The sequence below is a fragment of the Tinamus guttatus genome, unplaced genomic scaffold (assembly GCF_059628265.1).
Source record: "Tinamus guttatus ecotype Peru unplaced genomic scaffold, ASM5962826v1 Tinamus_guttatus_pri_ptg000387l, whole genome shotgun sequence".
NCBI classification, from domain to species: domain Eukaryota; kingdom Metazoa; phylum Chordata; class Aves; order Tinamiformes; family Tinamidae; genus Tinamus; species Tinamus guttatus.
In genome coordinates this window covers 560,373-584,946 of record NW_028288921.1, presented here as the reverse complement: position 1 = coordinate 584,946, position 24,574 = coordinate 560,373, and the positions used below count along the sequence as shown (strand labels likewise).

The window sequence follows — 24,574 nt, the reverse complement described above, 5'->3', positions numbered from 1 at the left end:
ACAGCAGCTCCTCCAGGGGCACAAGACTACTTAAGATGACGTGCAATGCAGACACAGCAACAAATACACAGAAAGCAGCCACCAGGAAATGTGGTTTAGAAATTAGAAGGCTTCAAAACCCTAAAAAGGTAACTCTGGAAGTGGCTTTTAATCAGTGAATATTCTAAAATGGGCTTTAAGTCGACTTAGGAAAATGCTTACATGCTACATTTGCCTTTCACAGCTGACTAAACTACACAATTCAGGACATTCTTTGTAAAGTGAGGAGATTTTAAGAAAAAAACACAGTTCACGAGGAATGAAAGTTTGAGTCACGTCACACTGACAAACACATGGAGGCATTCTACAGTGCATTTTATAGGCTGTAACTTAACTGAGCTTTCCAAACTTTTTTTTTTTTTCTTTTTCCCCCATGATCAGAAACTTAACTTGGGAACAAAGGCTGAAAGGACAGACAGCTTGGTTGTGCCTATGTGATGAGAGGCATCGGGCAGTCTGTTTGCCTCTCTCATCCTCAGTCACAATTTTCAGTAAGTTTTGAAGCGAATACCCAAGTCCTAGTAAGTCTGTAAACAGTTTGTCCATTCAAAAAATCGCTAAAAAGCAATTCAGGAAGCATGGTGTAAGATGCATATGGTGGCATTTCAGTGCAGCTTCACATTTTCTAAGACGAAATTTCCACCACCCTTGGAGAATACTTGTGGGAATGCTTGTGTTGTGAATGAAGTTCTTATTCCACTGCTATAAAATTGATCTTACTAGTGTTTATTTACATAGGAAGGTTCTTATAACGCATTCAGTTTTAATATCCTTCCGTTTCAGTTTTTGAATTGTAACAAAAATTTACTCAGCTCTGTAATTTTGTTCCAAGTTAAACCACTGAAAATCAGTGAAACCTGCCAAACCGGATCCGTCCACCTTCCGGGAACGGCATATGGCGATCGGGGTTGACGGCGCACCTCACCATAGCTTTTGGTGATCGACTCCCTTCGACGGCAGCCTGCTCTGGACGACTGATTGGGTTCCAGAGACTGTCCGGAGACAGACGAGAAGCAGATCAGGGGGTTAAGCAGGTAGGACCGGGAGGGGGTCCTCAAGTGGTCTGACGGAAAGGACTAGGTCTTATGGAAAGGACCTCCAAGTAGCGCTAAGTCTGACGGAAAGGACCAGGTTTGACGGAAAGGACCATTGAAATCTCACTGGTGAGTACTATGGGGCAGTGGGAACAAAAGGGGTGACGACCCTGATATGGACATCCAGGAGGGCAGCAGAGGGAAGCCAAAGAGGATACTGGGAAAAAGGAATGATGACCTCGACTTATCCCCATATAGTCCCTTGGGGAGACTTTTGAGGATTTGGGATAACTTGTGCATTCCCCCAGAAATAACCAAGGAACTAATGATAAAATATTGTTTTGTTTGGCCAGAATATAAGTTACCAGGGGGATTTAGGTGGCCCCCCTGTAGGGTCGGACGACGATCCTCGTCTTTGTCAGGTTTTGTGCCAGTATCTCATGATACTGAGAATGGTCTCATCAAGAAAGAATGTGCGTCTGCATGGTTAAGGGCAACATCTAGAGGAATCTATGTAACAAAAGAGAGAGGAGAAAAAGGGAAGCAGAAATCTGAAGAAAGGAAAAAGACAGATAGGGAGGTGTGGAATGTCCTCCAGTACCTTCCCCCATCTTACCATCAAAATCCATGAGGAGCCACAGCTCCTGTGGCTGTCGGGAAAACCTTGGTAATCACCAGCTTGTGCGGTTGACACAGCAGAACTAGAGGGTTTTTAGTTGCTTAGATTGGTTGTGTGTTGATAAATAAACCCCTCCTTTCAATGTTGCTCCTTGTTTGAAAGTTTGTCACTAGCGGTGGAACCTGGTCACCCTATGGAGGTGCTGAAGTTTTTTCCCTGGCTCTGTTTTGAAGCCAAGCAGGTTTTCATGCATCCAGACAACGTGTCTATGTGTGTACATGTGTATATACCTCTAGATCAAACAGACGTGCACTCTGGGTCCCTGTGCTCTGGCCTTGAACACTCAGCTTTGGACGGCTCAGACCCCGGGTCTCCGCAGTTACCGGGTAGAATTTAAATTTCCTTCTTTTCTTAGGAACCTTCTTCAAGACACTAGTTCATTGAAGACAGTTCAATGTCAGCTGGAGAAATGATTCCACCACCTTCAGATGTGTCATCGTCCTCAGATGAGCTTCCATCCCTTTCATTTGACATGGAATTTATCTTTACCAGGAAATATATTCCTATGTTTCCTATGTCTGGTCAATTAATAGCTTTAAAAAGGAAGTGTAATAGCATATACAGTGAATGGTGCTGTGCTAAATCTGCAGCTAAAACTCTACAAAGGAACCATGATTACATTAAGTTTCATGTCAGCACCCTAGAAGTGCAATGACCTTGACTTTTCCAGAGAAGATCTTCTGCTCTGATAAAAATCCTACCTCTTTCCCAAACTGTCTTGGGATCTCTCTTTCTATTGATTGCTGAGATCTTATCTGCATGCTTGTGCATTTGCAGTGATAAACTACTCTTGACAAACGAATGCAGAGATTCTTTTCTCCCTTCTCTCCCCATCCTCTTTCTTTACGGACGCAATCCCCAGACCTGACAGCAAATGAGGACAAAAGCAATGAGGAAGCGGAAGAAGGTGAGTAACAGCAACCTGGAAGGATCTCCAGGATCTCCGTTGAGGCTGGCTTCTAGATGAGGGTTGCACTTGGTCAATCCTTGCCCTTCTATTGCACTTAGCCCCCAAAGTTTGGAATTCACTGGCCGAAGTCAGCTGAAGCTGTTGTGAGAATAGATTGTTAAATGAAACGTGGAAGTTTGGCAGGTTCACTGATTTTCAGTGGTTTAATTGGCACTGAATACAGAGAAATTGCTGAGTAAATTTTTGTTACAGTGCAAAAACTGAAAGGGAAGCATATTAAAACTGAATGCGTTATAAGAACCTTCCTATGTAAATAAACACTAGTAAGATCAATTTTATAGCAGTGGAATAAGAACTTCGTTCATAACACAAGTATTCCCACAAGTATTCTCCAAGGGTGGTGGAAATTTCGTCTTTAGAAAATGTGAAGCTGCACTGAAATGCCACCATATACATCTTACACCATGCTTCCTGAATTGCTTTTTAGCGATTTTTTGAATGGACAAACTGTTTACAGACTTACTAGGACTTGGGTATTCACTTCAAAACTTACTGAAAATTGTGACTGGGGATTAGAGAGGCAAACCGACTGCCCGATGCCTCTCATCACACAGACACAACCAAGCTGTCTGTCCTTTCAGCCTTCGTTCCTAAGTTAAGTTTCTGATCATGGGGGAAAAATAAAAATAAAAATAAAATAAAAGGTTGGAAAGCTCAGTTAAGTTACAGCTTATAAAATGCACTGTAGAATGCCGCCATGTGTTTGTCAGTGTGACGTGACTCAAACTTTCATTCCTCGTGAACTGTGTTTTTTTCTTAAAATCTCCTCACTTTACAAAGAATGTCCTGTATCGTGTAGTTTAATCAGCTGTGAAAGGCAAATGTAGCATGTAAGCATTTTCCTAAGTCGACTTAAAGCCCATTTTAGAATATTCACTGATTAAAAGGCACTTCCAGAGTTACCTTTTCAGGGTTTTGAAGCCTTCTAATTTCTAAACCACATTTCCTGGTGGCTGCTTTCTGTGTATTTGTTGCTGTGTCTGCATTGCACGTCATCTTAAGTAGTCTTGTGCCCCTGGAGGAGCTGCTGTTGAAGCACACAGCAATCCTTATTGCCTCCTTTTGCTGGTAACTTGAATTCTTCGTTTGGGATGCTGAACACTTCATTTTGTGAGCAGGCTAGAAAGTTGCCTTCGTAGCTTCCTGCTTAGGTCCAAATTCCATTTTTTTTCAAAGTAGAGCAGAAAAATTGGATCTTTTGTGTATATGCAGTGCCTTGATAAAGTTTCTATACAGGCACAAAGTACATGCAAGACAGGTGCTTTGCATATTTGTGACTGATTTTCTTGGTTCTTTTAAGCAGGGAAACTTGATGCATGCTTCCAAGAAGAATGAAGCTGCTGAAAAAGCTTATGCAACTCAGGTGATAGGTTAATTCTGGCTTTAAACTATCTTTACTGCTCACAGAAGTGAGCTAACTACTGGATAATTTCCATGTGTGCATAATTCCCTATTGCCATTGGGGTTACAAGCCAGAGGGATGGATGTCAGGACTGGGCTGGGCTGAGCTCAGGACAGATGCTCAGAAAAATGAAGGAACACATTCACAACATGCTCACAACCAAACACAAATAAAAGGCAACAGATGCCACAGGCAGGTGGGAAGTCAAGTAAATGGGCAGTATTACTCAGCATGGGAAACAGTGCTCTTGCTACAGCAATAGTGGGGCAGTTTTCCTGGTTTTGTGCAGCACAGCAAGAATTTTCAGGAAGGGAGATGTGCATGAGAGCTCCTCTGAAGTGTATCCTCCTGCTGTAGTTACAGAATCATCATCATCGTCAGAAGCAGCTGATGTTCGTGATGCTGAGGAAGGTGAGGATCCTCGAAAGTGTTACGGCCTCAGGCAGAGGAAAACTGTCATATGCTACCAAGCTCCTTTGGAAAGTAGGTTATGTGCACAGGTACTCTCCAGGGCTAAATTATTGCATATAAATGAGATACAATTTCTTGAATATATTTATATACACACACACTCAACTTTGATTTAAATTTCTTCCGCAAGTGCATTTTGCTGCATTTATTGCATGCATGTAACCTGTGTACATTGCATTTCTTTGCCACTTCAGTTGCTCATTGCCATTTCTGTCAATGCCCCATTACAAATGGGCTGCTAAAGGGTCACTTCAGAAGGTCTACTTTTTATAAATCTGTTTCTACTTGTAGTTTAGTTTATAATGACTTCTTTCTTTCATTGCACTGTTTTATCAAAAACTTAACCTTTAAGTTTTGTTATTTCCATATCCAAACTTACTGATTTTAATTTAAAGATCTCCACTGAGAAGTATAAAAAGATATATGTACATATCCTTCAAAGAAAAGTCATAAACCCAACATGGTACTCTTACCCTCTTGTCACTTTGTATCCTGAAAAAACCTACTGTGTGTGTTTCCCTTGTACTATGCATTGAGAAAAGACACTTGAAACTGCTTTCTGGAGTTATAAACAGGTGAAACATCACTTTCTGCCATTTTATTTCATTTTATAGAATCATCATCGTCAGAAGAAGCTGAGGTTTGTGATGCTGAGGGAGGTGAGGATCCTCGGAAGTGTCACAAATTCAGGCAGAGGAAAACTGTTGTATGCTACGAAGTTCCTTTGGAAAGTAAGTTATAAGCACTGTAGAGTACTTGATGGGCCAATGGTCTTCAGCCAAAGGCTGAAGGGTTGGTATAAATACCCAACCAGGGTTGAGTATTTATATAACCTTCACACATCTTAATCCACCAATCCTGGAGCGTCAGCATCCCAGTGACCAATCCTGGATCTCCTCTGCTTCACCAGCAGTTCCTCAGTCCTAGTTTTGCAATCTTCAACAGGTTCCCTTCAGGAACCTTTTATCCTTTATATTCCCACACCCGAAGTCTTATGTGCCTTCTATGCCCCTGTCCCCTCAAGGTCCTGCTGTGTTCCTAATGTCCTGCGTTCTTCATGCCACGCATGTCCTCAGTTCTCTATGTTTCCCTCCCCTGTCCTCTGTATCCCTAATCCCACATGCCCCCTGTGTCCCTGACCATGTGCTCCCAATCTCCCATGTGTCCCTCATGCCCCATGTGTCCACCCAATATCCCGTGGCCCCCAATGCCTTGTGTCCCCCCACGTCCCTGCACTGTCCCCGACCAAGGTGACGCACCTGCAGCACGAGGAGGCAGTGCAGACAGCCCGGCCACTCGGCACGGTGCGGGCCCAGCAGCAGCCGCTGCAGGAAACAAGGCAACAGGGGGCTGTGCCCCCCTGTGCACCCACCACCACCACCTCCACCGCCTGGAGCACCTCTGTCCTGCGCTGGCAGCTCTGGGGCAACGAGGGCACCACTCAGGACACGCAGGGGACGCTTGGGGTCCCCTTTGGGCCCAGAGCAGGGTCACGGGGGAACCCAGCGGTTCTCCTGTTGGATTGGGAGTTGGCACCCAAAGTGGCTCCCACTGTGTGCGGGGGGGTACCAGGTTGGGGGGGACCCACTGGGGATCCCATGGAGCGTTGGGGCATGTTGGGGTGGGTGGGGTCACCCAGTGGGGTCATCAGGACCATGGGAACCCAAAACATGGCACAGGGGGGACCTGGGGACCACGACCGCCCCAACGATGACATGGAGGGGACATGGGCAACATGGGCACCCCAGGCCTGACACAGAGGAGAGGTGGAAACTACTGATGGTGACTGGAGTAATCCTGGGGACCCAGCGGTCACACTCACTGGTGCTGGATGCGGGTGAGGACGTCCGAGAGCTCCGCCTGCAGCTTGACAGCAGCCACCAGTGGTGTCTTCTGCTCCTGCAGCAGGTCCCCAGCAAGCTGGGGACAGACAAGGGTGGTTGTGCAGAGGGGTCAGCACGTGCCCGGCAGGGTCCCCGTGTCCCCCCGCTCCCAGCAGGACCAGGGGCTGCCCCGACGCTCACCTGGCCCTGCCGCTCGGCCGTCTCTACCACAATGATGCTCTCGGGAAGGGCTGTCTCACACCCAGAACTGCTTGAGCTACTCAGGGAGCACCTGGCGGGAGCCCTGTGGGGGCCCCAACATGCTCAACAACCGTGGGGGCACCCAGGGGGACGAGGACAACCGGGAAGCCAGTGCTGGCGGCTCCCAGGGTGTCCCCACACTGTGCCCACACTGGTGTCACCACCCCATGGACCACCATAGTGCCCAAGGCTGGGACAGGGGAAACGCTGCCTGTCCCTGTCTTGTTACAGACCCACTGCCCCGATCCCTGCTGTGACGTCCTGCATCCCAGGCACGTCCCCTTCCCCGGGCATGTCACTGAATGTCCTGCATGTCTCTAACTTGCCATGTATCCTTGATGCACCATATGTCCACCCAATGCTTCATATGTCCCCCGATGTTCTCTGTGACCCACCAATGTCCCACATGTCCCTGATACTCCATGCGTCCCCAGTGCCCCATGTCCCCCCTATCTCCCATGTGTCCCTAATGTTCTGTGTCCCTAATGCTCCACATGTCCCTCATGCTCTGGCTGTCCCCTGATGTCTGTGTCCCCCTGATTCCCCATGTGTCTGCCCATGCCCTGGGTGTCCCTAATGTGCTATGTACCTGGTGGCAAACGTGTTCCCAAGCTCCATGTGGCCCCAAATATCCTGTGAACCCCTGATGTTCTGTCTCCCTGATGGCCCTTGTGTTCCACATCATCCTTGTGCACCCAGCGTCTCAATGTGTTCCTTAAGACCCAAATTCTCCCAATTCCCTATGTATCCCTAATATGCTCTGTGCCTCATGTCCTCCATATCCCCAATGCTCTGTACATCCCATCATGGCCTCTGTCCTGACAATGATCCATGTGTCCACACGTGTCTTGTGTCCTCTTATGTCCTGTAATCTCCATTAGCTCTTGTGTCTCTCAATGCCCTGCATGTTCCCAGATCTCCTATGTCTCCTCCTGTTCCCCATGTTTCTCCAATGCCCTATGTGTCCCCAAAGGCTTGTGTGCCTTCTATGCCCTTGTCCCCTCGAGGTCCTGATGTGTTCCTAATGTCCTGCACTCTTCATGCCACGCATGTCCCCAGTTCTCTAGGTTTCCCTCCCTGCCCTCTGTCTCCCTGATCCCACATGTCCCCAGTCCCGTCTGTGTCCCTGACCATGTGCTCCCAATCTCCCATGTGTCCCTCATGCCCCAGGTGTCCACCCAATATCCCGTGGCGCCCAATGCCTTGTGCCCCCCCGCGTCCCTGTACTGTTCCCGACCAAGGTGACGCACCTGCAGCATGAGGAGGCAGCGCAGACCGCCCGGCCACTCGGCACGGCGGGTGCCCAGCAGCAGCCGCCGCAGGAAACAAGGCAACAGGGGGCTGTGCCCCCCTGTGCACCCACCACCACCACCTCCACCGCCTGGAGCACCTCTGTCCTGCGCTGGCAGCTCTGGGGCAACGAGGGCACCACTCAGGACACGCAGGGGCCTGAGATGACCCCTGTCCTGAGATGCAAAAATCCCCCCAACTCCACAGATCCCTTCTTGCTTCCTTGACAGGGACCCCCAAACCCTCTTGGGAACCCAGTTTCCTCCCTTTCTCCTGCACTCCAAAATCCGTTATCCACTCGGAGATCCCAAATCCCACTTTAGGGACCCCAAATTTCTCCTGTAACCCGAATGTCCTCACACCTCAGGAGCCAAGGACCCCAACTCAACCCATAACCCCCCCTCTACCCCAAACCCCAGCCTCGGTTGCCAGGCAGCCTCCACCCCAGCTTGCCCCTTACCTGGCTGATGTCAGCTCCTCTTGGCTGCTTTTCACTTGGGTCTTCAACTTTTTGGGGATTCCTCCAGAATCCATGAGCTTTTTATGGTCCTCCTCCTGCAGCCTGTGCAGGGAAAGGTCACTGGGGGGGTTAGGGCAGTCAGTTGGGGCACCCCAATATGGGGGAGAAATTACGCATCCCCATTTGGGGAGAAAAGGGAGCTGGGGGCACCCAAACCTGGGGTGGTGAGTCCAGAATACCCCAATATTATGGGTGAAATTCTCTAGGTCACCCCAATACTGTTTGTTTGGTTGTTTTGAGGGAGAAATATTGGGTAGGGTCTCAAAAAACTAGGAGCGACTCCAATATGTGCGGGGGGTGGAATTTGGGGCATCCCCCTACTTGGCAAAAGGGTCAGGGCACCCCAACTTTTGAGTGAAGGCAGCTGGGAGCATCCCCAATACTGGGGGATTCCAGGGGACCCCAATACTGGCAGCCAGGGGTTCTTTGGGCACCCCAATGTTGGGGGATCTGGGGCACCCCAGTATTTTGGGTGAAGGGAACTGTGGGCACCTACACTACAGGGAGGGGTCTGGGAGATGTCGAGGGCACCTCAGTATTGGCCGTGCAAGTAGCTGGGGCCCAACAATACCTGGGCCGAAGGGAGTCTGGGGCACCCCAATACTGAGGAGGGCTCTGGGACACCCCAATATCCAGTGTAAATGGAGCAGGGGGCAGATCCATATTAGGAGGAGCCTGGCAGAAGTTGGGGACACCCTAACACTAGGGGTGTACAGAGAGGGGGGGATCACCAATGCTGGGGGGGGTCTGTGGCACCCCACAACTGAGGGGAAAGGGACCTGGGGGGCACCCTCAAAACTGGAGGGCTCTGCGGTAACCCAGGACAGGGGTGAAAAGAGTTGAGGGAACCACCAGGGCTAGGGGGCTCTGGCAACAATATGGGGGTCTCTGGGGACTCCTAATATTAGGGATGAAGGTTTCTGGTGGCATCCCATTACAGAGGTGGCCCAGGGTAGCCCAAAATTGTGGATGAAGGGATTTGGGAGCAACCCAAACCTGAGTGGGAAGTGGGGCAATTCCCTCCCATATCAGGAGATGGAACCTGACGAACTCCATTATGGGAGGGTCTCACCCTTCTATTGGGTTAAAGGGAGCTGGGGGAACCCAGATACTGGGGGAGTCTGAGCTACCCCAATATGGGAGGAAGGCATTAGAGGGCAGCCCAGCACTTAGAAGATCCTGGGGCACCCCAGTACTGGGGGGAGGCAGATGGGAGGCACCTCAATAGTGAGGGGAGTCTGGGGTACCCCAGAATATTGGATAAATGGGAACCTCATATTGGGGGGGAGATGAGCATCCCAATATAAATATTAAAAGGTGCTGGCGGTCCTAGGGCACCCAATATTAGATGTAAAGGGATGGGGGCACCTCAGTATTGGGGGTGAAGGGATTTGGGGTCACTGCAATCCTGGGGAGGAACTGGGACACCCCAATATTGGCTGAAAATGTAGCTTGGGGCACCCCAATCCTGGACAGGGTCTGGGAAAGGTTGGGGAGAACAAAACACTGTGAGGGTGAAGGGAGGTGGATTCACCCCAGTACCAGGGGTGTCTGGGAGAGGTTGGGGACACCTCAATATTGGGAGTAGAGGGAGCTGGGGGGTGTTTGGGACCATCTGCAGAGCCCCATTTTCCACAGGGAGCCTGGGGGCCCAGGGCCACCCATGGGTGCCTGGGAGGACACCCTCCCTCACCCGACACTTTGAAGTGTCTCAGCAAGGCCAACAATTTCTGCTTGATGTTGGGCTGCTGTTGCGGAGATGGGGAGGGTCAGGGCAGAGGCAGGGGCAGCCTGGGGACCCAGCACCGCTGGGGACATCCTGGGGACAACTCTAGGACCTGACACCCTGGCACGTGGGGGAGCATCCTGGGTACTGCCCCCAGCTCCTCCTGCGGCACCCACAACACCCAAGGCTGCAGCAGGACCCTCCGGGCACCCTGTCACCTCCACCCTGGAGAGGCACCTGCTCACCTGGGTCCAAGCAGAGCCTGGGAGCGTCCTCCTCCTCTTCTTCACTTTCTGCAGCTCCTCTTTCTTGTAGAAAAGGTCCTGGGGGACAGTGTGACAGGGTGGCACCACTGGGGGCACCTGTGGGTGCCGTGCAGGCAGTGGGACACCCATCAAGCACCCACCTGCCGTGCAGAGCATCGTTGCTGCCCTCCTGCTCCAAGTAGATGCTCTCCTCCTCTGAACAGTTGTCCATGTCAGCAGAGTCATCTGGGGGCACCCATGGGTGAACATCTGGCTGGGCTGCCCACCCTGGGGATGCTCCCGTGCCCCTTTTCGGCAGGTGCTGCCACTGCTGGGGGAGCTGCCCTGTGCCCTTGGCCGTCCCCATTCCTTGCTCTTCCCCTCTGACTCCAGCGGTGTCAGCGGGACTCGGGGCACTCGTGGGTGCCTCGGGGGCCTCACCTGGCATCCTGCTCTTGTCCTTGTTGTCCATGCGCCGCTTGAGACTTCACCCGAAGCTCGGTGAGGGGCACTGCCACGTTCTGCGCGAGCACCTGCAAACCTTGGGCGCTGGGCACCCAGGAGCTCCACGCTCGCCTCCGGCCTCCCGCATGCACCACAGACCTGGGTGTCTGCGAGCTCGCTGCTCACTCTGGACACCCGGAGGCACCCGAGGACCCTGGCATGGGGGTGCCCCCCAGCAGGCGCCCACACGCACCTGAGGGCCCAGGCGTCCGGGCGCCTGCATGAACCCAAGGGCCCAGGCTTGCAGGTACCGCCCTGCAGGCACACTGGGGACAGGCACCCCCACGCACCCAGGTGTCCCGGTACCCACACGCACCACAGCACCCAGGCACCGGGGCACCTGCCTGAGGGCACCCGAGGGGCGCACGCCCTGGGGCAGCCGGCAGGCACCCGCCGGCACGTGGGCACCCAGGGGTGCAGGGCACTCGGGACACACGGCCCCGCAGGGACAATGTGGGCACCCCTGCCCTGAAGGCTGCAGGGGCTCGGGCACCAGCTCTGGGCATCCAGGCTGCACGGGGGAGGCTGCTGTGGGTGAAGGGCCCAGGGGAAGGGCAGCTGGAGGGTCCCGGGCGCCTGTGGCAGGAGGGATCGGGGGCTGTTGCGGGGAGCGAGGGGCGCTGGGGGCAGGAGCTGTGCGGGTGAAGGGTGCTGGGGTGAGGGCCAGGCGGGGAAGGGTCCTGGGCACCGGAGTCTGTGGGTGAAGGGGGCTGGGGGCAGCTCAAGGGGGAGGGGTCCTGGACGGGGGCTGGGAGGGAAGTGTCCTGGGGTTGGGGGGTCCTGGCAACAGGGCCCTGCGGCTGCTGGGGGGAGGATCAGGCTGGGGAAAGGGAACCCAAGGGTCAACGGTCCTGGGGGTGGGGGCACAAGGGGGATGGCTCATAGGGCCTATGGATCAACTGAGCAGATGGGGACCCCCTGGCTGAAGTGTTCAGGGGGTCGGGGCCCTACGGAAGAAGTGTCCAGGGAGCCGGGACCCACGGGGAAAGTGCTTAGGAGGTGGGGGCCCATGGGAGAAGGGGCCACGAGGTTGGGCTCCACGGGTAAAGGGTCCAGGGAAGCAGGGCCCATGGATAAAGGGTCCAGGGAAGCGGAGTTCACCTATAAAGGGTGTAGGGAAGCGGGGTCCATGGATAAAGAGTCCAGGGAAGGGGGGTCCACAGGCAAAGTTTTTGGGATGTGGAGGTCCGTGATTGAAGGGCCCAGGGTAGAGGGACCTACGGATGAAGGACCCAGGGGATGGGGGCCCATGGATGAAGTGTTCAGGGCCTGGGGCCCTATGAATAAAAGGTGGAGGGGCTTGGGGTCTTCTTGTGCTGTATCCACAAGGTGGGGGCCCATGGGGGAAGGGTCCAGAGGTTTGGGCCCTTTGGAAGGGTTCAGGGAACCGGGGCCCAGGGGTGAAGGCTTCAGGAGGCGGGGGTCTACGAATGAAGGGTTCAGGGAACTGAGGCCCAGGGGTGACGGGTTCCATAGGCGGGGGTCGATGGATAAAGGGACGTGGAGGTGGGAGCCCATGGGGGAAGGGTCCAGGTGATGGGGCCCTATGGGAGAAGCGTGCAGGGGATCGGGGCCCATGGGGAAAGTGCTCAGGAAGTGGGGCCTGATGGGGGAAGGGGTCAGGAGGTGGAGGCCCACGGGTGAAGGGTTCAGGGGAGGGGACCCTTCCAAGGACGGGTGCAGGGAAGAAGGGTCCAGGGACAACAGGTTCGAGAGTTGGGGGTCTACGAATGAAGGGGTCAGGGAACCAGGCACCACGGACCATGGGTTCAGGGAAACGGGGCCCACGGGGGAAGTATTTGGGAGGTGGGGGCCCATGGGGTAAGGGTGCTGATGGGGGGGGACCCTTAGTGATGGGTACGGGAGTTTTGCGCCCGTGAGAATTGGGTCCTGTAGGTTGGGGAATACAATTTGTGGCCTCTGGGGTCTGGGGTCCACAGGGGATGGTTACTGGGGGCGGGGGCCCACGGGTGAAGGGTCCAGGGCAGGGGGCACCACAGAAGGAGGGCCCAGGGAAGTAGGACCCATGGGTGAAGGGTTTGACAGTTGTGGGCCCATGGGGAAAGGGGCCGGGAGGCAGGGGTCCACGAATGAAGGGTCGAGGGGAACAGGGTCTTTGGGTAAAGCATCCTGCAGGTTGGGGCCTTCGGGTGAAGGGTTCAGGGGAGGGGACCCTTCCGAGGACGGGCGCAGGGAAGAAGGGTCCAGGGACGACGGGTTCACGAGTTGGGGGTCTATGAATGAAGGGGTCAGGGAACCGAGGACCACGGGTGTTGCGTTCCATAGGTGGGGGTGGATGGATAAAGGGATGTGGAGGTGGGAACCCATGGGGGAAAGAGCCGGGTGATGGGGCCCTATAGGAGAAGGGTGCAGGGGACCAGGTCCCATGGGGAATGTTTTCTGGTGGTGGGGGTTGATGGGGGAAGGGGCCGGGAGGTGGGGGCCCACGGGTGAAGGGTTCAGGGAAACGGGGCCCACAGGGGAAGTATTTGGGAGGTGGAGGCCCACGGGGTAAGGGTGCTGATGGGGGAGGACCCTTGGTGATGGGTGCTGTAGTTGTGCACCCGTGAGAATTGGGTCCTGCAGGTTGGGGAACACTGGTTGTGGGGTCTGGGATCTGGGGTCCACAGGGGATGGTTACTGGGGGCGGGGGCCCACGGGTGAAGAGGGTCCAGGGCAGCGGGCACTACGGAAGGAGGACCCAGGGAAGCAGGACCCACGGGAGAAGGGTTGGACAGTTGGGGGCCCATGAGGGAAGGGGCCGGGAGGTGGGGGTCCAGAAATGAAGGGTGCCGGGTACCAGGGCCCACGGGTGATGGGTTGCATAGTTGGGGGTCGATGGGCTCCTGGGAAGGGGGATCCATGCGTGACGTGGTCCTGGAGGGGCCGTCCCATGGATGAAGGGTCCCCTGGGCCTAGCCGTGGGCCTGAAGCAGCCTGATGTTTCGAGCAGGCGGCTGAGGGATCCTGGGGACGTGTTCCCACGGGTGAATGTTCACTGGGACATTGGCCTGGGGTGGGGGGTCTTGTGGGTGAGGGTTCTATAACAATACAGACGTAGTCGGGAGTTTTGGGGATGAAGGGGCCTGGGGTTGGGAGCCCGAGGTTGAGGTGCCCATGTGGGAAGTGTCCCTGAGTGGGGGGCCCTGGTGTTGAGGGCCCGAAGGTGACGGGTCCAGCTGGTTGGGACCCAGCAGGGAGGGCTCCTGGTGCTGGTGGCCCCACAGCGAGGGCTCCTCGTGCTGGGACCCCCAGGGTGGCAGGTCCCGGTGGCAGCGCCCCAGGGGCACTGGGTGCCGGGGGCCGCAGGGCGAGGGGCGCCACGCGCGGGGGCACCTGTGCGGGGGCTCGCGGGGCCGCGGGCCCCGTCTCCAGCTGCAGCTCCGGCGTGAGAGGGGCGCTGGGCCCCACGGCCCCCTCCAGCTCCTTGGAGCGCAGCACCCGCGGGGAGCCCTGTGCCGGGCTCGGTGTCACCAGGAGGCACCCAGCAGTGCAGGGGGGCAGGGCCCCCTTCCCCCTGGAGCCCCAGCCACTCCATGGAGTTTCCCTCCTGCCCCAGGAGCCCCTGGCAGCTCTCCAGACCCACTGGAACCACCAGCTGCACCACAGGGCACTTATGGGATCCCCTCCAGACCCATGTCTGCACCCCAGGGCAACCACTGGAGCCCCAGGTGGCTTGGGACCCGCCTGCACCCTGGGGCAGCCTGGGAAACCCACAGACCCACTGGGATCCCCCCGTTGCACCTTGGGGATCCCTTGGTCTTGCCCAGACTTCTTGGTACCCCCACCTGCCCCTGGGGCTCCATGGGACCCCCAGACCCCTTCAGACCCCCTGTGGCACCACAGGACACTCTGGGGATCCCCAAAACCTTGCAACCCGCTGCCTGCACCCTGGGGCACCCAGGGGACTCCACCAGATCCCCTGTGCAGCACAAGGCACCTTTGCCCCCCTGCAGCCCTCTTGTCACCCCCAGGCTTGCACCCTGAGACACCCTTGTTGCCCTCCAGACCCACTGGGACCCCCGCACCAGGTACCCTGGGACTCCCTTGCTCACCCAGACCCTCTGGGACTCCCCTGCTGCACCCTGGGGCACCCATGGAACGCCCAGAGACTCATCAGAACCCCCTGCCTGAACCTTGTGGCACTCATGGGACCCCAACAAAACCCTTGGGATTCCCCTCTTGCACCACAGGGCACATTTAGAACCCTCCCCCTGCTACAGATGCCTCGTAACCCCCTGCCTGCATCCTGGGCACCCTTGACCTGTCCCCCCTGCCCCACACACACCCACTGAGACCCACTCTTGCACCCTGGGCACCCTTGGAACCTCCCAGACACACTGACTTCCCCCTGCCTGCATCCCGGACCACCATTACCCATTGGGATCCCCATGTTGCACCATGGCAACCCCAGGCCCCTTGGAACCCCCATGTTGGACCCTGGGACACTCATGGGATCCCCAGATCCCTTGGATTCCCTGTATTATAAACCCGGGTACCCACGGGACACTGCTGACCCCTTGGGACACCCCAGCCTACACCCCGAGGCACCCATGGGCCCCCCAGACCCTTTGCGGCTCCCCTGTTGCACTCTGGGGCATCCTTGGGGCTCCCAGACCCCTTGGGTCCATCCTGCCCATGCTCGGGGGTACCATTGGGCCCCTCAAGACCTGTTGGGACCCCCTGTGTGCACCCTGGAGGACCCGTGGTCCCTTCGGACCCTTTGGGACCCCCCCGTTGCACCATAGGGAACCACTGAACCCCCACTCCCACCCCAGACCACTTGGGACTCCCCTGTTGCACCCTGGGATCTCCCCAGACCCATCTAAACCCCCATGTGGTACCCTGGGGCACCCACGGGACACCATCCCCCCAACTCATTGTGATGCCCATGTTGCACCCTTGGAATCCCCTTGGGACTCCCCTGCCTGCAGCCTGGGGCACCCCTGGGCCCCTCCAGGCCCCTCGGAATCCTCCTCTTGCACCATAGGGCGTCTTGGGAAGCCCCTGGAACCATTTCCCAACCCCTGCCTGCACCCCGGGACAGGACCCTTGTGCCCTTTGGACCCCGCAGTGCTCTGGGACCCTCACCAAAAGCCCCGATGATCCATCCCATTGGTACCCCCTCCCACCAGCTCTGCCCTGTGACAGCGATGGGACCCCCCACACCTCAGGAGCCAGGGGCCCCTTCGGCACCTTCCCCACAGACCTCTTTGAGCCCCCAGATACCCTGGTGTCCCCCCCAGGGTAAGGAACCCTTCGGTCCCGGCTCTCCCACCCACGGGACCCCCTTGGGTCTCACCTGGGGCTCGGCAGTGGTGGCGTCGGGGTTCTTGGCCACTTTACGCACAATCCGCAGCCTCTTCAGGAAGGCTCTGAAGAACCTGGGGAGGATGGGGGGGCAGTCAACGGACAGAGCAGGGCCCCGAAGCCTGGGCCCATTCCCATAATCCCAGCAGGAGACATGGGGACCCCGGGCAGGGTGCGCACGAGCACACGTGTGTGCTGCAAGCAGGTGTCATGGGCATGTGCACGAGCACCAGCGTGTCTCACACACGGGGGACGTGACGGTGATCACAGGCACCCACGTGTCTCACACACGGGTGACGTGACCATATGCATGAGAACACGTGTCCTGCACACGCAGGACGTGAGTGTGCTGATGAGCACACACGTGTCACAGGAGGCACGGGTGGCCGTGAAGACTCGCACGCCTGCCGTGCATCTCCCGTGTGCAGCACACACACACTCGCCAGCTTGCACGCACCGCGCGCACGGATGGCCGGGCTCACGCGCAGCCCCGGGGCCGCGCGGGCCCCTGCCACGAGTTGGCAGGAGCGGGCGCAGCGCACACGCACACACGGGCACGGGCACGTCTGAGCACGTGCACACCCAAGCACACGCACGTCCCCGTGCTCGCTTACACACACGCACTTGTGCGCAGGCATCTCCGTGACTGCAGACAGGCGAGTGTGTTTGTGGGGCCGTGTCACATGGGGAGGGGACACTGGGAGGACAATAGTGCCAAGTCCCTGCACCCCAGGGCAGAGGGAGGGCAGTGACGGGGACCAGCGGTGGGGGTAGATGGGGACCGGTGGGACCCTGCACCCAAGGGCAGGGAGGGACACGGCCCCCACGGGAAGCGGCGCTGGGGGGAAGGGGCACCCGGGCTGTCTGTCACCCAACGCAGGGGGGTACCCGGCCGCAGGGGGGTGGCTCTGGGGGTGCCATGGGGGGACGGCACCTGCGGGGCGGCTCCCGCCGCCGCTCACCTCGGCACGCAGCCGGCCGAGCTCCGCTTCCCCATGGCGGCCGCGCGCAGCTCCCTGGCACCGGGCGGCCAGCGACACTGCTCCCGGGAGGCCGGGCTGGGCCAGGCTGGGCCGGGCGGCTGCAGCTGCGGGGCCGCCGCCTGCTGGCCCGGCCCGCCGGGGCCTCGTGCTCCTCCGCTGCCTGCCACACGCTCCCGCACAGCCCAACGGCCGCTGCCCACAACAGGCAGCAACAGCCCCAGCCTCTGGCTGCGAGGCCGCGGGGCCCCGGCCGCCCCCTCGCGCCTCGGGCCGCCTCCAGCTGCCGCCTCCCGCGGTCCCGAGCGCCTCTGGCCGCACAGGGATCGCGCAGGGATCGGTCGTGCGGAACTCGCGCCGCCCGCAGCCGCCGCCGCCCGCCGCGCGCCTCGCTGCGGCCCCGGGGCCGCCGCCGCCTGCAGCCGCCGCTGCCCAACGGCCGCGTCACGCGCTGGCCCCGCCCACGGTACGCGCCGCCACGCCCCCAGCCTCCCGCCGCGCGCTCATTGGCTGCTTCTGCCGCTGCCCCGCCCCCCTGCCAGCGGCGTTCAGTACCCGCCCCGCCCCCGGGCCCCGCCGCCGCCACCTGATTGGCTGCGGATTAATGAATATTCGATAACATCGGTAACATTGGAGCCCAGCGCTGCGGCTGGTGCCAGCAGGGGACGATCATCTGTGGGCTGGAAATGTCCCACTGCAGAAGCCTCTGCCCCCGCCACGGAAGAGGACAGGACACCTGCCCAGGAGCAGGAAGTTGGTTCGTTTCCTCCTGCTCCACGGGCTCTTCACGGGGAGTTAATCCATGCACCAAATGCCCATGGAGAAGCTCCTGGGATGCAGCGCGATTCAGTTCCCTCCTCTGTGCTCCGCAAGTTCACAGGAGGTTTCCCCTTGACTAAATTTTATGTCTCTCTGAATAGGAGCTTCCTGTCTAAGCTGCCATCGTAATCCATAGGGATGGAGAGAGGGTGGCAGCTGAACACACACAGACACCTTTGGACTTTTGAAGGGACAGAGTGGTGGTGGGGTTGTGTTTCCATGTGTTTCCTAAGTAAAGCAGGACAAGGCAATGGGCAGCCTTATGCCAGACTTAGCCTCCAGAAAACATTAAGTTTGTGTCTTTCTTCTGAAGCTGGGGTCAACAGTACACCAATGCACCCAAGGGACTGCAGCATGAAAGGGCCTCTGCTCTGCCTGTGCGCTCTGTGGGCTCCAGGGGAGGAGGTCAGAGGCCCAGCGTGGTCTTTCAGGGACCAAGGGCTGCATTCGGGGTTCCTGTCCCTGGGAGCACTGCCACTGGAGGTGCAGAATGGTCTCTGAATTGCATGCCTGGGGCTGTGGCACAGGTGACGGTGCTGATGACAGATGCCCATCCTTGTGGAAGGGAACCTGAGGCTCCAGGACAGCTCAGGGGAACCCCGGGGATGCCTAGGGGTGGCAGTGAGTGCAGTCTCACCAAACATGAGGCAGCCCATGGTAGAGTCCCCCAAAGGCTGCACAGCAAATGCAGGCATGCCTGGGGAAAGGAGGGCTCAGCAGTCCCTGGAAAAGCAGGGGGGACCCAGGAGGTGCAGGGAAGGAGGACTGGAGAGTGATTCATGCACTCGCAGTGAAACACCACAGGCCGGCGCTAATGCACACCTGAAAACATCTCCTGCTCTTGCAAGAGCCCTGGGGTCACTCTGAGAACCATAGACACGTGCCAGCCATGCCAGTCGCGAGTAGCCCTGTTTGGCCCAGCCACCAAGGCCAGTGCAGAGTCAGGAGTCACCCACGGCCTTAGGGTCCCACAGCCCCCCTGTCTTTCCATGGAGATTTTCCGAAAACAACTGACATGGAGAGAAAAAACTTCCAAGAGTTTTATGTGGAGCCGGCGATGACTGTTGCCACCTAGCACTCGTGTGGGCACATGGGTGTTCTGGGACATGATGCAGCAGCATCTCTGTAGCTCTGTAGCCAGGACACAGTGTCTGTCTCTCTGCACCAGCCCTGCTCTTGGGGCCCTGCTGGGCTCTTTCAGCTGTGCCGCTCCTCTCGCTGCCCCGCGATGCAGCGGCAGCAGAACGCTCTGCGCAGAGCCCGAAGCGCCGTCCTGAGCCGTGAGTGCCATCGCCGGGGAGCCGCGACTTGCGGGAGGGCGGCGGTGCCTGCGGTGGGAAGCAGAGCTGTGGGCAATGGGCTGCAGGGCGCAGGGCTGCACCTGCCTGTCCCTGCCACCAAGGGCTTCCCAAGGGGCTGTGGCCTCAGCACAGCAGCCCCCGAGGGCTTCCTGCTGCCGGCGCCGGTGCCGCTCGCTGTCCCAGACAGACCCGCTGTCCCCAGCAGGGCTCTGCATGCAGGTACATACCTGGCTCAATGTCTGCCGTGGGGCTGCAGGAGGACAATGACTTCTCCTCCTCTTGGGGCTCCAAAGCATCCTGCATGGGCAGAGCAAGGACACGCACCCGTCGGCCATCAGCTGCTGCTGCTCAGGGTACCGGTGCCCCGGGGTGCACGGGGGAAAGGGTTTGGGGTTGGGGGAGGCTGCCCAGGGCTGCGTGTCCCAAGGGAAGGGACCTGCGGCTGGCAGGGCAATGGGACACGGCTCGTTGTGGGGCCGTAGCAGCAGGGCTGGGCTGGGGCCGTGATGCACAGGGGAATGGAGGCAGCCGGTGCGTGGCACAAGGGGGCTCGTGCACTGGGTGAGGAGGGGGCTGCTGCTGGGGCTGCCCCTTCCCTCCTCGCTCAGCATCCAGGCCCCAGGGCTGAACATGGTGCAGGGGTGGAGGGGACATCAGCTCTGCACCTTTGGCACTTGGAAACAGAGAGGACCCAGCATTTCTTCAACACCAGACATCAGCAAGGGTAAATAGCTGGAGGGGAAATCTGGGCACCATGGACAAGGGGGATCAATAGGATAGGGCAGCTCTGGCACCCCCTCTGCACACCCGCCCACACAGCTCACTTAGCAACTCCCTTGGGTCGTGGGGACAGGTGACAGGCTCCATGCTTACCTGGGGAGCAGGGCCTGCAGCCAGGGGAGAAACTGCTGCTTTTGCTTCCTGCAGCAGAGATTCCTCAGCTCCTCTGGGCATTGCTGGCTCAACAGAGGGGCTCTCCACCTCACCAGGTCCCTCACTGGCAGCCTCTGCTTGTTTGATGTCGGGCAAGGAAGGCACCTTCTCGAGATCCATCTCCCTTTCTGCAAATAGGCTGCGCAGACTGGGTCTGATCCATGGCAAGGAGCTGCTTTCCTCTACCTCCTCCATTTGAAGAAGCTCTTCGTCATCATCCTCCTCCTCATCACTCTGCTCAGCTATTTCATCCAGGTCTCTCCTCCAGGTTTCAATGTTCTGCTTGGGGGCATGAGCATAGAGGCGCTCCAGCACCTCCCACTTGCCCTTGGCATCCTTAAGGAGCTCCACTTGCGTGATCTCTGGTTTCCATAGATTATGGAAGGAGTTTCTGGCAAGGAGCTAGGAGGAGAGAGGCAGAATTTGTGAAGGGAGCTTCTTTTCCCAAGAGGAAAGGTCTCCTGGGCCTCCTTCCACCACTGCTGGGACAACCCGGCTGTCACAGCGTGGCACCGGGGCCAGCCCCAGCACCGGGAGGGCTCCAATCTGGCCCAGCCCTCCCTTGCACTCACCTCCTTGGGTCTCACATTGAGGGATCCTGATGCTGACAGGGAGAAACGCTCCCCATGGCCCTCCTCTTCCTCACCCTGGCTCTCCTTCAGGCTCTGCTCCTTCCTCAGGAAAGTGACTTCCCGGATCTGGGCCAAGCTCTGCCCCGTGCGGGCCAGGCAGCTCCTGTCCAGCTCCTCCAGCGCCTCTGTCTTGACGCTGAGCACCCCCAGGTACCGCGCGGTGTTGTCTTCGTGCACACGCAGCGGCCTTCCTTGCACGTGGCAGGTGATGCCCACAGGTTGTTGTTCTGGGTCCTGCCGTGCCGGTGCTCGTTGTGGTGTCCCTGTCCCACCACTCTTGCCTGGGGAAGCTGGTGTCCCAGCCCTGCTCACCTCCCTTTCTCCCCCTCGAGAGCAGAGATCCGGCCCTTCCTCAGCTGCAGGGGCTCTGCCTTGGTCACACTCCATGGTCTGGAGCAGCCACGAGCTTGCCTGTGTGCCTTGATCGACGGTGTGTGCCAAGGCATCAGGCCGTGCTGGCTGCTGGCTGGCTCCAGGGCTCGCGTCATCAGGATGGCTCAAGGGGGCAGACCCCAGCCCCATGCCTGCGTCCTCCAGACCCACAGCAGCAGGTGTGGGGCCATGTGGGACAGGCCCCTGGCTCTCAGATCTCAGTTCTGTGCCAGTTTCTCCATCAATGCTCTGAACAAGGCTGACCGGCTCAGGTGAGAAGGGCGATGGGGATTCCAGTGGGGCCATTTCACTGCAGCACCCGGCACTGACGTCTTGTGCAGAGCTGGGTGGCACCACTGCAATGGAGGAGCTGCTGAGTCCAGCCTCCTCCGAAACACCTTCAGCTGCCATCGCACCCTGCTCGGGATCATCCGGGGCAGAAGAGGCCACTTCATCTTCAGGATTTGCCCTGGCAGGCATTTGCTGTTCAGGAGGAATAGTCTGTGTTCCCGGGACAAAGGAGGAGCTTCCCGAGAGCTGCTGGCTTTTCAGGGAAAGATTTGTCCTCTCACGACCCCCTTGCAACATCCTGGCTTCTCCCACTGATGATGCTGAGGACTCAGGCCTAGATCGAGGCAAGAACTGCACATGCTCCTGAGTTTCCTGGGTGAAAGCATGGGTCTCCCACTTGGGTCTTTGAAGTGGAGGCAAGGCCAGACACGATGCCTTTAGCTTCTGTTCTTCCCTTCTCTTCCCTGAGTCCAGAGCCATCCCAGCACCAGGAACAGGTGGGAAGCGTTCCCTGGCAGCACTTTTGCTGGAATCTCTAGTCACCGTCTCCAAAGCCATGTTCATTCTCTCCAGGACTCTCCTGGCCACCTCTTCCTTGTCCATGGCAAAGGCCCTGCCTTTGGGAGAAGACCCGCAGGATGTTTCCAGAGCAGGCAGCTTGGTGTGACTTGCAGACCCTGCTGGTTTCACTGCAGAGTCCTCCAGGCCTCCCTGTGCCTGCCAAGCTGCCTTGGCTGGGAGAGGTGGGAAGCTGGGCACATCCGATGTCCCCGATCTTGTCCTGCCAGTCAGTGTCCTGCTGTATCCCAAAGTAGCCTTCTTTACAAGGCTGGAGGAGGGATGCAGATCTTGCACTGTGCAGGAGACATCACTGGCCGTGTCCTCCACGACCTGCAATCGAAGCCCACCACTAAGACCAGGTTACTGGTGTTCTTTTCCCTCCCTCCATGCTTCCCAGATGGACGCTTGGCTGTCACCGCCGCTCAGCTCTGTACCTGTGCGATGCTGTGTTGGGAGCAGTGTGAGCCCTGAGGGCCGGGCAGTGGCGGCAGCCGGTCCCTTTGGTGGGACGAAGCTGGGGTCCATCTGCGCTGCACTGGTGCGGGCAGCTCCTGCTGGCCCACCTGTGGGGAGAAGGACGCCCGTGATTGGGGCACTTGTGTTGGTACGAGCAGCTCCTAAGCACAGGAAACCCCAGCCTGGCGTCGAAGGGAACCTCCTGGCTGAGCACAATGCGGCTGTGCGTGGCCTGGACCTGCTCTCTGCCCTCAGCACAGAGCTCATGGGGTTCACGTGGGCCTTGGAGCATCCAGATCATGGAATCATTATATTTGGGAAAGATTTTCAAAACCATCAAGGCCAACTGTAAACCCTTCAGCACCATGCCTGCTATACATATTCCTACATGCCTCATCTACACGTTTCTTGAACACTGCTAGGAACAGTGACTCCACCACTTCCCTGGGCAGCCTCTTCCAATGCTTTACAATTCTTTCCATGTGGAAAGTTTTCCTAATATCTAACCAGTTCCTCTCCTGGTGCAACCTGAAGCCATTTCTTCTTTTCCTATCAGTATTTTAGAGATCAGCCTCCCCTCACTGCACCCTCCTTTCAGGTAGTTGTAGAGAGCCATAAGGACACCCCTGAGCCTCTCTTCTCCACACTAAATAACCCCAGCTCCCTCAGCCGCTCCTCATAAGGTCTGTGCTCCAGACTCTTCACCAGCTTCATTGCCCTTTGGAAATATTCCAGCACCTCAACGTTTTTCCCATGCCCAAATCTGAATACAGTATTCAAGGTGCGTCCTCACTGGCATCAAGTACAGTGGGAGAGTGTAGGTCAGGCTGCTTTTCCCACGCCCAGGAATACAAGTCCCCTCACTGGAGGAGCTCCTGCCCCACTATCATGACCCAGGGCTCCTTCCTCGCCATCCTCGTGCTCTCCATGCGGGTCTTGTCCTTGCCTCCCACCTCCCCCTCCAGCCCCACCACTCACCTCACTCATGCTCTCTTGTGCACTGGAATTCCTTTCCGTGGATGAGGAGCAGGAAATACCCTGCTGCTCCTTCTCCATGTCTAGAAACCGCTCTGAGGATCTCTCACACGGGCACCAAGGGCAGTTGCTCCCTGCTGGTTGCGCCGCTCTCCTCAGAGTGAAGACCCCAGCAGGGACACGGTCACCTTGGGGAGTGCCCCATCACAGTGACCTGTGGGCACAATGTCACCCCCATCACAAAGCCCTGGGAGTCGCCATGGGGACAGCAGGCACCGCATCGTTTCCTCCTCTCCCCACTCCTGAGCAGGTCTCTGGGGTGCAGGATGAGTTGTCCTCTCCACAGCTCTGCGCTCCCCCGGGCTGCCCCTCGTCAGGCGCTCCATAGCAGACACCCACCATGAGGCCACCCTGTTGCTCTGCCCCCCATCCTCGCCCCTGTGCTCTCAATTGCCTCTTGGTTCACCCCAAGGCAGAGCTCCCTGCATCCCACTGCTCCCTCCCTGCGCTTCTCTTTCCCACATCATTTCCTGGCTATTCCTTGCCATCCCAGGCCATCACTTCCTCACTCTTTTTGGAGTCCCCCTCCTCCCTGATTTGCTCCCACTTTGAGGCTCTCCTCACCAGGGTGGCCGCCTGCTCGACCATCAGGTCAGCACATGGGAACAGACACGTTTTACACCCCTTCAGCTCCATGTGGTGCCAACCCCCAACCGGCCACCACAAAAACACAAAACACTTGGGACTCTTGTGCTTAGGTTCCTGACATGTGCTTGTTTCCGCCCACACTCATTTACCACTGCTGAACTTCCTGCCCTGTGGGTGCAGCATTGAGTGGCAAGAGTGGAGAAGGGAGTTAATACCATTTATTAATTGCAATCAATATGTAAAGAAATCGTTCTTGTCCCCATCTAGGTGCCCTGCCTAGCTAAGAGACATTAGCTATCATCTTAATATGTAAGAAATCGTTATAGTTTTTA

General features: G+C 57.5%; 1 protein-coding gene across 1 annotated transcript; it reads right to left on the bottom strand.

The window, feature by feature from the left end:
• Positions 1 to 1,147: 1,147 nt before the first annotated feature.
• LOC148593486 (uncharacterized) lies at positions 1,148 to 24,242 on the bottom strand. The gene is made up of 5 exons (XM_088530789.1): positions 24,219 to 24,242; positions 22,598 to 22,726; positions 20,880 to 22,493; positions 20,248 to 20,709; positions 1,148 to 1,153 (listed from the first exon to the last, which is right to left on the bottom strand). The coding sequence occupies exons 1-5, from the start codon at positions 24,240 to 24,242 to the stop codon at positions 1,148 to 1,150; spliced, it is 2,235 nt and encodes a 744-aa protein (XP_088386915.1).
• Positions 24,243 to 24,574: the final 332 nt, after the last annotated feature.

What these genes read in the sequence shown, in the direction of transcription:
- LOC148593486 (XM_088530789.1), bottom strand. Translation starts at nt 24,242, where the DNA reads ATGGTCGAGCAGGCGGCCACCCTG. An exon ending in TCGAGCAGGCGGCCACCCTG is followed by an intron (nt 22,727 to 24,218) that starts GTGAGGAGAGCC and finishes TTCTCCCCACAG; the next exon opens with GTGGGCCAGCAGGAGCTGCC. An exon ending in CCCAACACAGCATCGCACAG is followed by an intron (nt 22,494 to 22,597) that starts GTACAGAGCTGA and finishes CTTCGATTGCAG; the next exon opens with GTCGTGGAGGACACGGCCAG.